At 58.8% G+C, this 14067-nt stretch overlaps 1 protein-coding gene across 1 annotated transcript; it reads left to right on the top strand.

The window, feature by feature from the left end:
• Position 1: 1 nt before the first annotated feature.
• Positions 2-13740, top strand: LOC137319938 (golgin subfamily A member 6-like protein 7; the record flags this gene model as incomplete). The annotated part of the gene is made up of 7 exons (XM_067981813.1): positions 2-310; positions 7572-7610; positions 8234-8344; positions 10932-11147; positions 11352-11408; positions 12551-12646; positions 13678-13740. Coding segments are annotated over exons 1-7 (891 nt in total), but the record flags the coding sequence as incomplete, so codon positions are not given.
• Positions 13741-14067: the final 327 nt, after the last annotated feature.

The following is a 14067-nucleotide window of genomic DNA, read 5'->3' as shown; positions in this document are numbered from 1 at the left end:
GATGGAGAGGGAACAGGATTTGGAGAAGGAGCAGGAGATGGAGAAGGAGCAGGAGATGGAGAAGGAGACGGAGGTGGAGAAGGAGTTGAAGGTTCAGATGGAGCAAGTTGTGGAGAACGAGATGGAGGAGGAGAAGGAGCAGCAGGAGGTGAAGCAACAGGAGGTGGAGCAGGAGCAGGAGGTGGAGAAGGAGCAGGAGGTGGAGAAGGAGCAGGAGTTGGAGAAGGAGACGGAGGTGGAGAAGGAGTTGGAGGTTCAGATGGAGCAAGTTGTGGAGAACGAGATGGAGGAGGAGAAGGAGCAGCAGGAGGTGAAGCAACAGGAGGTGGAGCAGGAGCAGGAGGTGGAGAAGGAGCAGGAGATGGAGAAGGAGCAGGAGATGGAGAAGGAGCAGGAGATGGAGAAGGAGCGGGAGGATGAGGAGGGGCAGCAGGTTGTGGAGAACGAGCTGGAGGAGGAGAACGTGCTGGAGGAGTAGAAGGAGCCGGAGGAGGAGAAGGAGCAGTAGGAGGAGGAGGAGCAGGAGGAGGATAGGGACAAGGAGCAGCATAAGGAGATGGAGCAGGAGGAGGAGAAGGAGCAGGAGTAGGAGGGGATGCTGCAGATGGAGCGGAAGGGGGAGAAGGAGCAGGACGTGGAGCAGGAGGAGGAGCAAGACGAGGAGAAGGAGCAGGAACAGGAGTAGGAGCAGGAGCAGGAGGTCGAGAAGGAGCCGGAGGTGGAGAAGGAGCAGTAGGTTGAGAAGAGGCAGGATGTGGAGAAGGAGCAGGATGAGGCGGGGGAGCAGAAGAAGAAGTAGCAGGAGGTGGAGAAGGAGCAGGAGGCGGAAAAGGAGCAGGAGGAGGAGAAGGAACAGGAGGAGAAGGAGCAGGAGGAGGAAATGGAGCAGGAGGAGGAGAAGGAGCAGTTGGTGGAGAAGGAGCAGGAGGAGGAAAAGTAGCAAGAGGTCGAGAAGTAGCAGGAGGAGGAGGGGGAGCAGAAGGAGAAGAAGCAGTAGGTGGAGAATGAGCTGGAGCAGTAGGAGGAGGTGGAGCAGGAGGAGGAGAATGAGCAGGAGGAGGAGGAGTAGGAGGTGGCGAAGCAGCAGGAGCAGGAGCAGGAGCAGATGGAGCCGGAGGTGGAGAAGGAGCAGGAGGGGGAGACTGAGCCGGAGGTGGTTAAGGAGCACGAGGTGAAGACACAGCAGGAGGTTCAGAACGTGCTGGAGGAGGAGAAGGAGCAGGAGGAAGAGAAGGAGCAGGTGGAAGAGAACGAGCAGGAGGGGGAGAAGGAGCAGGAGGAGGAGGGGGAGCAGAAGGCGAAGGAGCAGGAGGTTGAGAAGGAGCAGGAGGTCGAGAATGAGCAGGAGCAGGAGTTGGAGTAGGAGGAGGAAAATGAGCAGGAGGAGGAGAAGGAGCCAGAGGAGGAGATGGAGCAGGACGTGGGGAAGTAGCAGGAGGAGGAGAAGGCGAAGGATCCTGAGTTGGAGAAGGAGCCGGAGGTGGAGAAGGAGCAGGATGTGGAGAACGAGCTGGAGGAGGAGAACGAGCTCGAGGAGGAGAAGGAGCAGCAGGAGGAGAAGGAGCAGGAGGTGGAGAAGGAGCACGAGGTGGAGAAGGAGCAGGAAGTGGAGAAGGAGCATGAGGAGCAGACGGTGCAGAAGGAGAAGGAGCAGGCGCAGGAGAAGGACTAGGAGGAGGAAAACGAGCAGGAGGAGGGGATGGAGCAGGAGGTGGAGAAGGAGCAGGAGGTGGAGAAGGAGCAGGAGCAGGAGAAGAAGCAGGAGGAGGAGAACGAGCAGCAGGAGCAGAAGGAGCAGGAGGTGGAGATGGAGCAGGACGTGGAGAAGGAGCAGGAGGAGAAGGAGAAGGAGCAGGAGGTGGGGAAGGAGGCGGAGGTGGAGAAGGAGCAGGAGGTGTAGAAGGAGCAGATTGTGGTGATCGAGCTGGAAGAGGAGAACGAGCTGGAGGAGGAGAAGGAGGAGGAGGAGGATAAGGAGCAGGAGGAGCAGAAGGAAAAGAGGAGGAGAGGGAGCAGAAGGAGAAGGAGCAGGCGGTGGGGAAGGAGCAGTCGGAGGAGAAGAAGCAGGAGGAGGAGAAGGTGCAGGAGGAGGAGAAGGAGCAGGAGGTGGAGATGGAGCTGGAGCATGAGAAGGAGCAGCTGGAGGAAAATGAGCAAGAGGAGTAGAAGGAGCAGGAGGTGGAGAAGGAGCAGGAGGAGGAGAAGGAGAAGGAGCAGGAGGTGGGGAAGGAGGCGGAGGTGGAGAAGGATCAGGAGGTGTGAAAGGAGCAGATTGTAGTGATCGAGCTGGAAGAGGAGAACGAGCTGGAAGAGGGGAAGGAGCAGGAGGAGGATAAGGAGCAGGAGGAGGAAAAGGAGCAGGAGGAGGAGAAAGAGCAGGAGGAGGAGAAGGAGCAGGAGTTGGAGAGGGAGCAGGAGGTGCAGAAGTAGCAGGAGCAGGAGAAGGAGCAGGAGGAGGAGAAGGAGCCGGAGGAGGAGAAGGAGCCCGAGGAGGAGAAGGGGCAGAACGAGCAGGCGGTGGAGATGGAGCAGGACGTGGGGAAGTAGCAGGAGGAGGAGAAGGCGAAGGATCCTGAGTTGGAGAAGGAGCCGGAGGTGGAGAAGGAGCAGGATGTGGAGAACGAGCTGGAGGAGGACAAGGAGCAGCAGGAGGAGAATGAGCAGGAGTTGGATAAGGAGCAGGAGGTGGAAGTGGAGCACGAGGTGGAGAAGGAGCAGGAAGTGGAGAAGGAGCAGGAGGAGCAGACGGAGCAGAAGGAGAAGGAGCAGGCGCTGGAGAAGGACTAGGAGGAGGAAAACGAGCAGGAGGAGGGGATGGAGCAGGAGGTGGAGAAGGAGCAGGAGGTGGAGAAGGAGCAGGAGCAGGAGAAGAAGCAGGAGGAGGAGAACGAGCAGGAGGATGAGAAGAAGCTGGAGGAGGAGAAGGAGTCGGAGGAGGAGATGGAGCCGGAGGAGGAGAAGGGGCAGAAGGAGCAGGAGGTGGAGATGGAGCAGGACGTGGGGAAGTAGCAGGAGGAGGAGAAGGCGAAGGATCCTGAGTTGGAGAAGGAGACGGAGGTGGAGAAGGAGCAGGATGTGGAGAACGAGCTGGAGGAGGAGAACGAGCTGGAGGAGGAGAAGGAGCAGCAGGAGGAGAAGGAGCAGGAGGTGGAGAAGGAGCAGGAGGTAGAGAAGGAGCACGAGGTGGAGAAGGAGCAGGAAGTGGAGAAGGAGCAGGAGGAGCAGACGGAGCAGAAGGAGAAGGAGCAGGCACTGGAGGACTAGGAGGAGGAAAACGAGCAGGAGGAGGGGATGGAGCATTAGGTGGAGAAGGAGCAGAAGGTGGAGAAGGAGCTGGAGCAGGAGAAGAAACAGGAGGAGGAGAACGAGCAGCAGGAGCAGAAGGAGCAGGAGGTGGAGATGAAGCAGGACGTGGAGAAGGAGCAGGAGGAGGTGATGGAGTAGGACTTGGAGAAGGTGCAGGAGGAGGAGAGGAGCAGGAGGATGAGAAGGAGCAGGAGGAGGTGATGGATCAGGAGGAGGTGAAGGAGCAGGAGGAGGAGAAGGTGCAGGAGTAGGTGGCCGAGCAGGGGATAGAGAGGGAGCAGGAGGAGGAGAAGATGGAGAGGGAGCAGGAGGTGGAGAAGGAGCAGGAGGAGGAAAAGGAGCAGGAGGAGGAGAAGGATCAGGAGGTGGAGAAGCAGCAGGAGCAGGAGCAGGAGGAGGAGACGGAGTCGGAGGTGGAGAAGGAGCAGGAGGAGGTGAAGGAGCATGAGGAGGAGAAGGTGCAGGAGAAGAAGGGGGTGCAGGAGATGGAGCGGGCGGGGGAGCAGGAGATGGAGAGGGAACAGATGGAGTAGAGTGAGCCGGTGGTGGATAAGTAGCACGTGGTGGAGAAGGAGCAGGATGAGGTGAAGGAGCAGGAGGAGGAGAAGGAGCAGGAGGAGGAGAACGAGCAGGACGAGGAGAAGGAGCAGGAGGAGGAGGGGGAGCAGAAACAGAAGGAGCAGGAGGTTCAGAAGGAGCAGGTGGAGGAGAAGAAACAGGGAGTGGAGAAAGAGAAGGAGATGGAGAAGCAACAGGGGGAGGAGAAGGAGCAGGAGTACGAGGGTAGTAGGAGATGGAGAAGGGGCAGGAAGAGTAGTTGCAGAAGGGACAGGAGGAGGAGAAGGAGCAGCAGGAAGTAAATTGAGCGAGGAGGAGGAGAAGGAGCCGGAGGTGGAGAAGCAGCTGGAGGTGGGGAAGAAGTAGGAGGTGGAGAAGGAGCAGGAGCAGGAGGAGGAGAAGGAGCAGGAGGAGGAGATGGAGCAGGAGGAGGAGAAGGAGCCGGAAGTGGAGAAGGAACAGGAGCAGCAGAAGGAGCAGTAGGAGGAGAAGGAGTAGGGGTTCGAGAAGTAGCAGGAGGAGGAGGGGGAGCAGAAGGAGGAGGAGCAGGAGGTGTAGAAGGAGCAGGAGGTGGAGCAGGAGAAGGAGCAGGAGGAGCAGAAGGAGCAAGAGATGGAGAAGGAGCAGGAGGAGGAGAAGGAGCAGGATGTGGAGAAGGAGCAGGATGTGGAGACGGAGAAGGAGCAGGAGGAGGAGAAGGAGCAGGAGGAGGAAAAGGAGCAGGAGCATGAAATGGAGCAGGAGGTGGAGAAGGTGAAGGAGGAGGTGAAGGAGCAGGAGGAGCAGAATGAGCCGGAGGTGCAGAAGGATCCGGAGGTGGAGAAGGAGCAGGAGGAACAGAAGGAGCAGGAGGTCGTGAAGTAGCAGGAGGAGGAGGGGGAGCAGAAGTAGATGGAGCAGGAGAAGGAGCATGTTGTGGAGAACGAGCTGGACGAGGAGAACGAGGTGGAGGAGGAGGAGGAGCAGGAGGAGTCGACGCAGGAGGAGGACGAGAAGGAGCCGGAGGGGGAGATGGAGCAGGAGGAGGAGAAGGAGCTGTAGGAGGAGAACCTGATAGAGAAGGAGTACGAGCAGGAGGAGGAGAAGGAGCAGGAGTAGCTGAAGGAGCAGGAGGAGGAGAAGGAGCAGGAGGAGGAGAAGGAGCAGGAGGTTGAGAAGCAGCAGGAGGAGGAGAAGGAGCAGGATGAGGAGGGGGAGCAGAAGGAGAAGGAGCAGGAGGTTGAAAAGCAGCAGGAGGTGGAGAAGGAGGAGGAGCAGGAGCAGGAGGAAGAGATGGAGCAGGAGGAGGAGAAGGTGCAGGAGGAGGAGAAGGTGCAGGAGGAGTAGAAGGAGCATCAGGAGGAGAATGAGCAGGAGGAGGAGCAGGAGGAGGAGAAGGAGCAAGTTGTGGAGAACGAGCTTGAGGAGGAGAACGAGATGGAGGAGGAGAACGAGCTGGAGGAGGGGAACGAGCTGGAGGAGGAGAAGGAGCAGGAGGAGGTGAAGGAGCAGGAGGAGGAGAAGGAGCAGGAGGAGGAGAAGGAGCAGGTTGTGGAGAAGGAGCTGGAGGAGGAGATATAGCCGGAGGAGGAGAACGAGCAGGCGAAGGAGAAGGTGCAGGAGGAAGAGAAGGAGCAGGAGGAGGAGAAGGAGCTTGAGGAGGAGAACGAGCTGGAGGAGGAGAACGAGCTGGAGGATGAGAACGAGCACGAGGAGGAGAAGGAGCAGGAGGAGGAGAAGGAGCAGGAGGAGGAGAAGGAGCAGGTTGTGGAGAAGGAGCTGGAGGAGGAGATAGAGCAGGAGGAGGTGAAGGAGGAGGAGGAGGAGAAGGTGCAGGAGGAAGAGAAGGAGCAGGAGGAGGAGAAGGAGCTTGAGGAGGAGAACGAGCTGGAGGAGGAGAACGAGCTGGAGGATGAGAACGAGCACGAGGAGGAGAAGGAGCAGGAGGAGGTGATGGATTAGGACTAGGAGAAGGTGCAGGAGTAGGAGAAGGAGCAGCAGGATGAGAAGGAGCAGGAGGAGATGATGGAGCAGGAGGAGGAGAAGGTGCAGGAGTAGTTGGCCGAGCAGGGGATGGAGAGGGAGCAGGAGGAGGAGTAGGTGGAGAAGGAGCAGGAGGTGGAGAAGGAGATGGAGCTGGAGCAGAAGCAGGAGAAGCAGCAGGAGGACCAGGTTTTAGAGAACGAGCTGGTGGAGGAGAAGGAGCAGGAGGAGGAGAAGGAGCATGTGGAGATGGAGCAGGAAGAGTAGAAGAAACAGGAGGTGAAGACGGAGCAGGAGGTGGAGAAGTAGCAGGAGGAGGAGGGGGAGCAGAAGGACAAGGAGCAGGAGGTGGAGATTGAGCAGAATTTGGAGCAGGAGAAGGAGCAGGAGAAGGTGAAGGAGGGGAAGAAGGAGCAGGAGTAGGAGAAGGAGCACGTGTAGAAAAAGTAGCATGAGGAGGAGAAGGAGCAGACGAGGAAATGGAGCAGGAAACGGAGAAGGAGGTGGAGAAGGGGCATGACGTGGAGAAGGAGCATGTGTTGGAGAAGGAGCAGGAGGTGGAGAAGGAGCAGGAGGTGGAGAAGGAGCAGGAGGAGGAGGTGGAGCAGGAGGAGGAGAAGGAGCAGGTGGAGGAGAAGGAGCAGGACGAGGAGAAGGAGCAGGACGAGGAGAAGCAGCAGGACGAGGAGGAGGAGCCGGAGGTGGAGAAGGAGCAGGAGGAGGAGAAGGAGCAGGAGGTCGACAAGTAGCAGGATGAGGAGGGGGAGCAGAAGGAGAAGGAGCAGGAGGGCGAAAATGAGTAGGTGGTGGAGAACGAGGAGGAGTAGGGGCAGGAGGAGCAGATGGAGCAGGAGGATGAGGGGGAGCAGAAGGAGAAGGAGCAGGAGGTGGAAATGCAGCAGGAGGTGGAGAAGGAGGAGGAGCAGGAGCAGAAGGAGGAGAAGGAGCTTGAGGAGGAGAACGAGCTGGAGGATGAGAACGAGCACGAGGAGGAGAAGGAGCAGGAGGAAGTGATGGAGTAGGACTTGGAGAAGGTGCAGGAGGAGAAGGAGCAGGAGGATGAGAAGGAGCAGGAGGAGGTGAAGGAGCAGGAGGAGGAGAAGGTACAGGAGTAGGTGGCCGAGCAGGGGATGGAGAGGGAGCAGGAGGAGGAGAAGGTGGAGAAGGAGCAGGAGGTGGAGAAGGAGCAGGAGGAGGAAAAGGAGCAGGAGGAGGAGAAGGATCAGGAGGTGGAGAAGCAGCAGGAGCAGGAGCAGGAGGAGGAGACGGATTCGGAGGTGGAGAAGGAGCAGGAGGAGGAGAAGGAGCAGGTTGTGGAGAAGGAGCTGGAGGAGGAGATGGAGCCGGAGGAGGAGAACGAGCAGGCGAAGGAGAATTAGCAGGAGGAGGTGAAGGAGCAGGGGGAGGTGAAGGAGCTGGAGGAGGAGAAGGTGCAGGAGGAAGAGAATGATCAGGAGGAGGAGAAGGAGCAGGAGGAGTAGAACGAGCAGGCGAAGGAGAAGGAGCAGGAGGAGGAGAAGGAGCAGGTTGTGGAGAAGGAGCTGGAGGAGGAGATGGAGCCGGAGGAGGAGAACGAGCAGGCGAAGGAGAATTAGCAGGAGGAGGTGAAGGAGCAGGGGGAGGTGAAGGAGCTGGAGGAGGTGAAGGAGCAGGAGGAGGAGAAGGTGCAGGAGGAAGAGAAGGAGCAGGAGGAGTAGAAGGAGCTTGAGGAGGAGAACGAGCTGGAGGAGGAGAACGAGCTGGAGGATGAGAACGAGCACGAGGAGGAGAAGGAGCAGGAGGAGGTGATGGATTAGGACTAGGAGAAGGTGCAGGAGGAGGAGAAGGAGCAGGAGGATGAGAAGGAGCAGGAGGAGTTGATGGAGCAGGAGGAGGTGAAAGAGCAGGAGGAGGAGAAGGTGCAGGAGTAGTTGGCCGAGCAGGGGATGGAGAGGGAGCAGGAGGAGGAGAAGGTGGAGAAGGAGCAAGAGGTGGAGAAGGAGATGGAGCTGGAGCAGAAGCAGGAGAAGCAGCAGGGCGACCAGGTTGTAGAGAACGAGCTGGTGGAGGAGAAGGAGCAGGAGGAGGAGAAGGAGCATGTGGAGATGGAGCAGGAAGAGTAGAAGAAACAGGAGGTGAAGACGGAGCAGGAGGTGGAGAAGTAGCAGGAGGAGGAGGGGGAGCTGAAGGAGAAGGAGCAGGAGGTGGAGATTGAGCAGAAGTTGGAGCAGGAGAAGGAGCAGGAGAAGGTGAAGGAGGGGAAGAAGGAGCAGGAGTAGGAGAAGGAGCACGTGTAGAAAAAGTAGCATGAGGAGGAGAAGGAGCAGACGAGGAAATGGAGCAGGAAACGGAGAAGGAGGTGGAGAAGGGGCATGACGTGGAGAAGGAGCATGTGTTGGAGAAGGAGCAGGAGGTGGAGAAGGAGCAGGAGGAGGAGATGGAGCAGGAGGAGGAGAAGGAGCAGGTGGAGGAGAAGGAGCAGGACGAGGAGAAGGAGCAGGACGAGGAGAAGGAGCAGGACGAGGAGGAGGAGCCGGAGGTGGAGAAGGAGCAGGAGGAGGAGAAGGAGCAGGAGGTCGACAAGTAGCAGGATGAGGAGGGGGAGCAGAAGGAGAAGGAGCAGGAGGGCGAAAATGAGTAGGTGGTGTAGAAGGAGGAGGAGTAGGGGCAGGAGGAGCAGATGGAGCAGGAGGAGGAGGGGGAGCAGAAGGAGAAGGAGCAGGAGGTGGAAAACCAGCAGGAGGTGGAGAAGGAGGAGGAGCAGGAGCAGAAGGAGGAGAAGGAGCTTGAGGAGGAGAACGAGCTGGAGGATGAGAACGAGCACGAGGAGCAGAAGGAGCAGGAGGAAGTGATGGAGTAGGACTTGGAGAAGGTGCAGGAGGTGAAGGAGCAGGAGGATGAGAAGGAGCAGGAGGAGGTGAAGGAGCAGGAGGAGGAAAAGGAGCAGGAGGAGGTGAAGGAGCATGAGGAGGAGAAGGTGCAGGAGAAGAAGGGGGTGCAGGAGATGGAGTGGGCGGGGGAGCAGGAGATGGAGAGGGAACAGGTGGAGTCGAGTGAGCCGGTGGTGAATAAGTAGTACGAGGTGGAGAAGGAGCAGGATGAGGTGAAGGAGCAGGAGGAGGAGAAGGAGCAGGAGGAGGAGAACGAGCAGGACGAGGAGAAGGAGCACGAGGAGGAGGGGGAGCAGAAACAGAAGGAGCAGGAGGTTCAGAAGGAGCAGGTGGAGGAGCAGAAACAGGGAGTGAAGAAAGAGAAGTAGATGGAGAAGCAACAGGGGGAGGAGAAGGAGCAGGAGTACGAGGGTAGTAGGAGATGGAGAAGGGGCAGGAAGAGGAGGAGCAGAAGGGACAGGAGGAGGAGAAGGAGCAGCAGGAGGAAAATGAGCAGGAGGAGGAGAAGGAGACGGAGGTGGAGAAGCAGCCGGAGGTGGAGAAGGAGTAGGAGGTGGAGAAGGAGCAGGAGTAGGAGGAGGAGAAGGAGCAGGAGGAGGAGATGGAGCAGGAGGAGGAGAAGGAGCCGGAAGTGCAGAAGGAGCAGGAGCAGCAGAAGGAGCAGTAGGTGGAGAAGGAGTAGGGGGTCGAGAAGTAGCAGGAGGAGGAGGGGGAGCAGAAGGAGGAGGAGCAGGAGGTGTAGAAGGAGCAGGAGGTGGAGCAGGAGAAGGAGCAGGAGGAGCAGAAGGAGCAAGAGATGGAGAAGGAGCAGGAGGAGGAGAAGGAGCAGGATGTGGAGAAGGAGCAGGATGTGGAGACGGAGAAGGAGCAGGAGGAGGAGAAGGAGCAGGAGCATGAGATGGAGCAGGAGTTGGAGAAGGTGAAGGAGGAGGTGAAGGAGCAGGAGGAGGAGAATGAGCCGGAGGTGGAGAAGGAGCAGGAGGATCAGAAGGAGCAGGAGGTCGTGAAGTAGCAGGAGGAGGAGGGGGAGCAGATGTAGATGGAGCAGGAGAAGGAGCATGTTGTGGAGAACGAGCTGGACAAGGAGAACGAGGTGGAGGTGGAGAAGCAGCAGGAGGAGAAGAAGGAGCAGGAGCAGGAGACAGAGCATGTTGTGGAGAACGAGCTGGACGAGGAGAACGAGGTGGAGGAGGAGAAGGAGCAGGAGAAGTCGACGCAGGAGGAGGACGAGAAGGAGCCGGAGGGGGAGATGGAGCAGGAGGAGGAGAAGGAGCTGTAGGAGGAGAACCTGCTGGAGAAGGAGAACGAGCAGGAGGAGGAGAAGGAGCAGGAGTAGCTGAAGGAGCAGGAGGAGGAGAAGGTGCAGTCGGAGGAGAAGGAGCAGGAGGAGGAGAAGGAGCAGGAGGTTGAGAAGGAGCAGGAGGAGGAGAAGGAGCAGGATGAGGAGGGGGAGCAGAAGGAGAAGGAGCAGGAGGTGTAAAAGCAGCAGGAGGTGGAGAAGGAGGGGGAGCAGGAGCAGGAGGAGGAGATGTAGCAGGAGGAGGAGAAGGTGCAGGAGGAGGAGAAGGTGCAGGAGGAGGAGAAGGAGCATCAGGAGGATAATGAGCATGAGGAGGAGCAGAAGGAGAAGGAGCAAGTTGTGGAGAACGAGCTTGAGGAGGAGAAACAGATGCAGGAGGAGAACGAGCTTGAGGAGGGGAACGAGCTGGAGGAGGAGAAGGAGCATGAGGAGGAGAAGGAGCAGGAGGAGGTGATGGATTAGGACTAGGAGAAGGTGCACGAGGAGGAGAAGGAGCAGGAGGATGAGAAGGAGCAGGAGGAGGTGATGGAGCAGGAGGAGGTGAAAGAGCAGGAGGAGGAGAAGGTGCAGGAGTACTTGGCCGAGCAGGGGTTGGAGAGGGAGCAGGAGGAGGAGAAGGTGTAGAAGGAGCCGGAGGTGGAGAAGGAAATGGAGCTGGAGCAGGAGCAGGAGAAGCAGCAGGAGGACCAGGTTGTGGAGAACGAGCTGGTGGAGGAGAAGGAGCAGGAGGAGGAGAAGGAGCCGGAGGTGGAGATGGAGCAGGAAGAGTAGAAGAAACAGAAGGTGAAGAAGGAGCAGGAGTTGGAGAAGTAGCACGTGTAGAAAAAGTAGCATGAGGAGAAGGAGCAGACGAGGAAATGGAGCAGGAAACGGAGAAGGAGGTGGAGAAGGTGCATGACGTGGAGAAGGACCATGTGGTGGAGAAGGAGCAGGAGGTGGAGAAGGAGCAGGAGGAGGAGATGGAGCAGGAGGAGGAGAAGGAGCAGGAGGAGGAGAAGGAGCAGGAGGAGGAGAAGGAGCAGGAGGAGGAGATGGAGCAGGAGGTGGAGAAGGAGCAGGAGGAGGAGATGGAGCAGGAGGAGGAGATGGAGCAGGAGGAGGAGATGGAGCAGGAGGAGGAGAAGGAGCAGGAGGAGGAGAAGGAGCAGGAGGTCGACAAGTAGCAGGATGAGGAGGGGGAGCAGAAGGAGAAGGAGCAGGAGGGCGAAAATGAGTAGATGGTGGAGAAGGAGGAGGAGTAGGGGCAGGAGGAGCAGATGGAGCAGGAGGGGGAGCAGCAGGTTGAGAAGGAGCATGAGGTGGAGAAGGAGCAGGAGGCGGAGAATGACTAGGAGGCGGAGAGTGTAAAAAAGGAGGAGGAGGAGGAGGTGAAGGCGCAGGAGGAGGCGGAGGAGGAGGAGAAGGAGCAGGATGTCGAGAAGTTGCAGCAGGAGGAGGTGGAGCAGAAGAAGAAGGAGCAGGAGGTGGAGAAGGACCGGGAGTTGTAAAAAGGAGCAGCAGGTGGAGATGGAGCGGGAGGTGGAGCAGGAGAAGGAGCAGGAGGTGCAGATGAAGCAGGAGATGGAGAGGGAGCAGGAGGTGGAGAAGGAGCAGGAGGTGGATAAGCAGCAGGAGGGTGAGAAGGAGCAGGAGGGTGAGCAGGAGGGGGAGGGGGAGCAGGAGGGGTAGAAGGAGTCGAAGCTGGAGGAGGAGCACGAGGAGGAGGAGAAGAAAGAGCAGGAATTGGAGACGGAGCAGTTGGAGGAGAAGGACCGGGGGCGGGGGGGGGGGGGGAGCAGGACCTGGAGGGGGAGAAGGAGCAGGAGGAGTAGAAGGAGCAGGAAGTGGGGAAGGAGCAGGAGGAGGAGAAGGAGCAGGAGGTGGAGAAGGAGCAGTAGGTGGAGAAGCAGCAGGAGGGTGAGAAGGAGCAGGAGGTGGGGAAGGAGCAGGAGGTCGAGAAGCAGCAGGAGGGTGAGAAGGAGCAGGAGGGGGAGGGGGAGCAGGAGGGGTAGAAGGAGTAGGAGCTGGCGGAGGAGGAGAAGAAAGAGCAGGAATTGGAGACGGAGCAGTTGGAGGAGAAGGACCGGGGGCGGGGGGGGCGGGGGGGGGAACAGGACCTGGAGGGGGAGAAGGAGCAGGAGGAGTAGAAGGAGCAGGAAGTGGGGAAGGAGCAGGAGGTGGACGGTGAGCAGAAGGCAAAGGAGCAGGAGGAGGAGAAGGAGCAAGAGGTGGAGAAGGAGCAGGAGGTGGAGAAGGTGAAGGATGGGTAGAAGGAGCAGGAGTAGGAGAAGGAGCAGGTGTAGGAAAAGTAGCATGAGGAGGAGAAGGAGCAGACGAGGAAAAGGAGCAGGAAAAGGAGAAGGAGGTGGAGAACGAGCTGAAGAAGCGGGACAAGCTGGAGGAGGAGAAGGAGCAGGAGGAGGTGAAGGAGCAGGAGGAGGAGAAGGAGCCGGAGGAGGAGAAGGAGCCGGAGGAGGAGAAGGTGCAGGAGGAGGTGATCGAGCAGGAGGAGGAGAAGGAGCAGGACGAGGAGGAGGAGCCGGAGGTGGAGAAGGAGCAGGAGGCGGAGATGGAGCAGGAGGAGGAGAAGGGGCAGGAGGAGGAGAAGGAGCAAGACGAGGAGGAGGAGCCGGAGGTGGAGAAGGAGCAGGAGGAGGAGAAGGAGCAGGAGGTCGACAAGTAGCAGGATGAGGAGGGGGAGCAGAAGGAGAAGGAGCAGGAGGGCGAAAATGAGTCGGTGGTGGAGAAGGAGGAGGAGTAGGAGCAGGAGGAGGAGAAGGAGCAGGAGGAGGAGAAGGAGCAGGAACAGGAGATGGAGCAGGAGATGGAGCAGGAGGGGGAGCAGCAGGTTGAGAAGGAGCATGAGGTGGAGAAGGAGCAGGAGGTTCAGAAGGAACAGGAGGTGGAGAAGGAGCAGGATGTGGAGTAGGAGCAGGAGCAGGAGAAGTAGAAGGAGGAGGAGAAGAAACTGGAGGTGAAGAAGGAGCAGGAGGTGGAGAATGACCAGGAGGCGGAGTGGGTACAGAAGGAGGAGGAGGAGGTGAAGGCGCAGGAGGAGGAGGAGAAGGAGCATGATGTCGAGAAGTTGCAGCAGGAGGAGGTGGAGCAGAAGAAGAAGGAGCATTAGGTGGAGAAGGACCGGGAGTTGGAGAAGGAGCGGCAGGTGGAGATGGAGAATGAGCAGGAGGAGGAGAAGGAGCAGGATGTGGAGAAGTAGCAGGAGTAGGAGGGGTAGCAGGAGATGGAGCGGAATGGGTAGAAGGAGCAGGAGATGGAGAGGGAGCTGGAGGTGGAGAAGGAGCAGGAGGTGGAGAAGGTGAAGGAGGGGAAGAAGGAGCATGAGGAGGAGAAGGAGCAGACGAGGAAAAGGAGCAGGAAAAGGAGAAGGAGGTGGAGAACGAGCTGGAGGAGGAGAACGAGCTGGAGGAGGAGAAGGAGCAGGAGGAGGTGAAGGAGCAAGAGGAGGAGATGGAGCCGGAGGAGGAGAAGGTGCAGGAGGAGGAGAAGGAGCAGGAGGAGGAGAAGGTGCAGGGCGATGAGGAGGAGCCGGAAGTGGAGAAGGAGCAGGAGGAGGAGAAGGAGCAGGAGGTCGACAAGTAGCAGGATGAGGAGGGGGAGCAGAAGGAGAAGGAGCAGGAGGGCGAAAATGAGTAGGTGGTGGAGAAGGAGGAGGAGTAGGAGCAGGAGGAGGAGAAGTAGCAGGAAGAGGAGAAGGAGCAGGAGGAGGAGAAGGAGCAGGAGGAGGAGAAGGAGCGGGCACAGGAGATGGAGCAGGAGGGGGAGCAGGAGGTTGAGAAGGAGCAGGAGGTGGAGAAGGAGCAGGATGTGGAGAAGGAGCAGGAGCAGAGAATGAGCAGGAGGAGAAGAAACTGGAGGTGAAGAAGGAGCAGGACGTGGAGAATGACCAGGAGGCGGAGAGGGCAACGAAGTAGGAGGAGGAGGTGAAGGCGCAGCAGGAGGAGGAGAAGGAGCAGGGTGTCCAGAAGTTGCAGCAGGAGGAGGTGGAGCAGAAGAAGAAGGAGCAGGAGGTGGAGAAGGACCGGGAGTTGGAGAAGGAGAGGCAGGTGGAGGTGGAGAGGGAGCAGGAGGTGG

Source organism: Heptranchias perlo, unplaced genomic scaffold, assembly GCF_035084215.1.
Source record: "Heptranchias perlo isolate sHepPer1 unplaced genomic scaffold, sHepPer1.hap1 HAP1_SCAFFOLD_94, whole genome shotgun sequence".
Lineage (NCBI taxonomy): Eukaryota > Metazoa > Chordata > Chondrichthyes > Hexanchiformes > Hexanchidae > Heptranchias > Heptranchias perlo.
The sequence above is the reverse complement of the archived record's forward strand: the minus strand, read 5'-3'. Positions and strand labels throughout refer to the sequence as shown.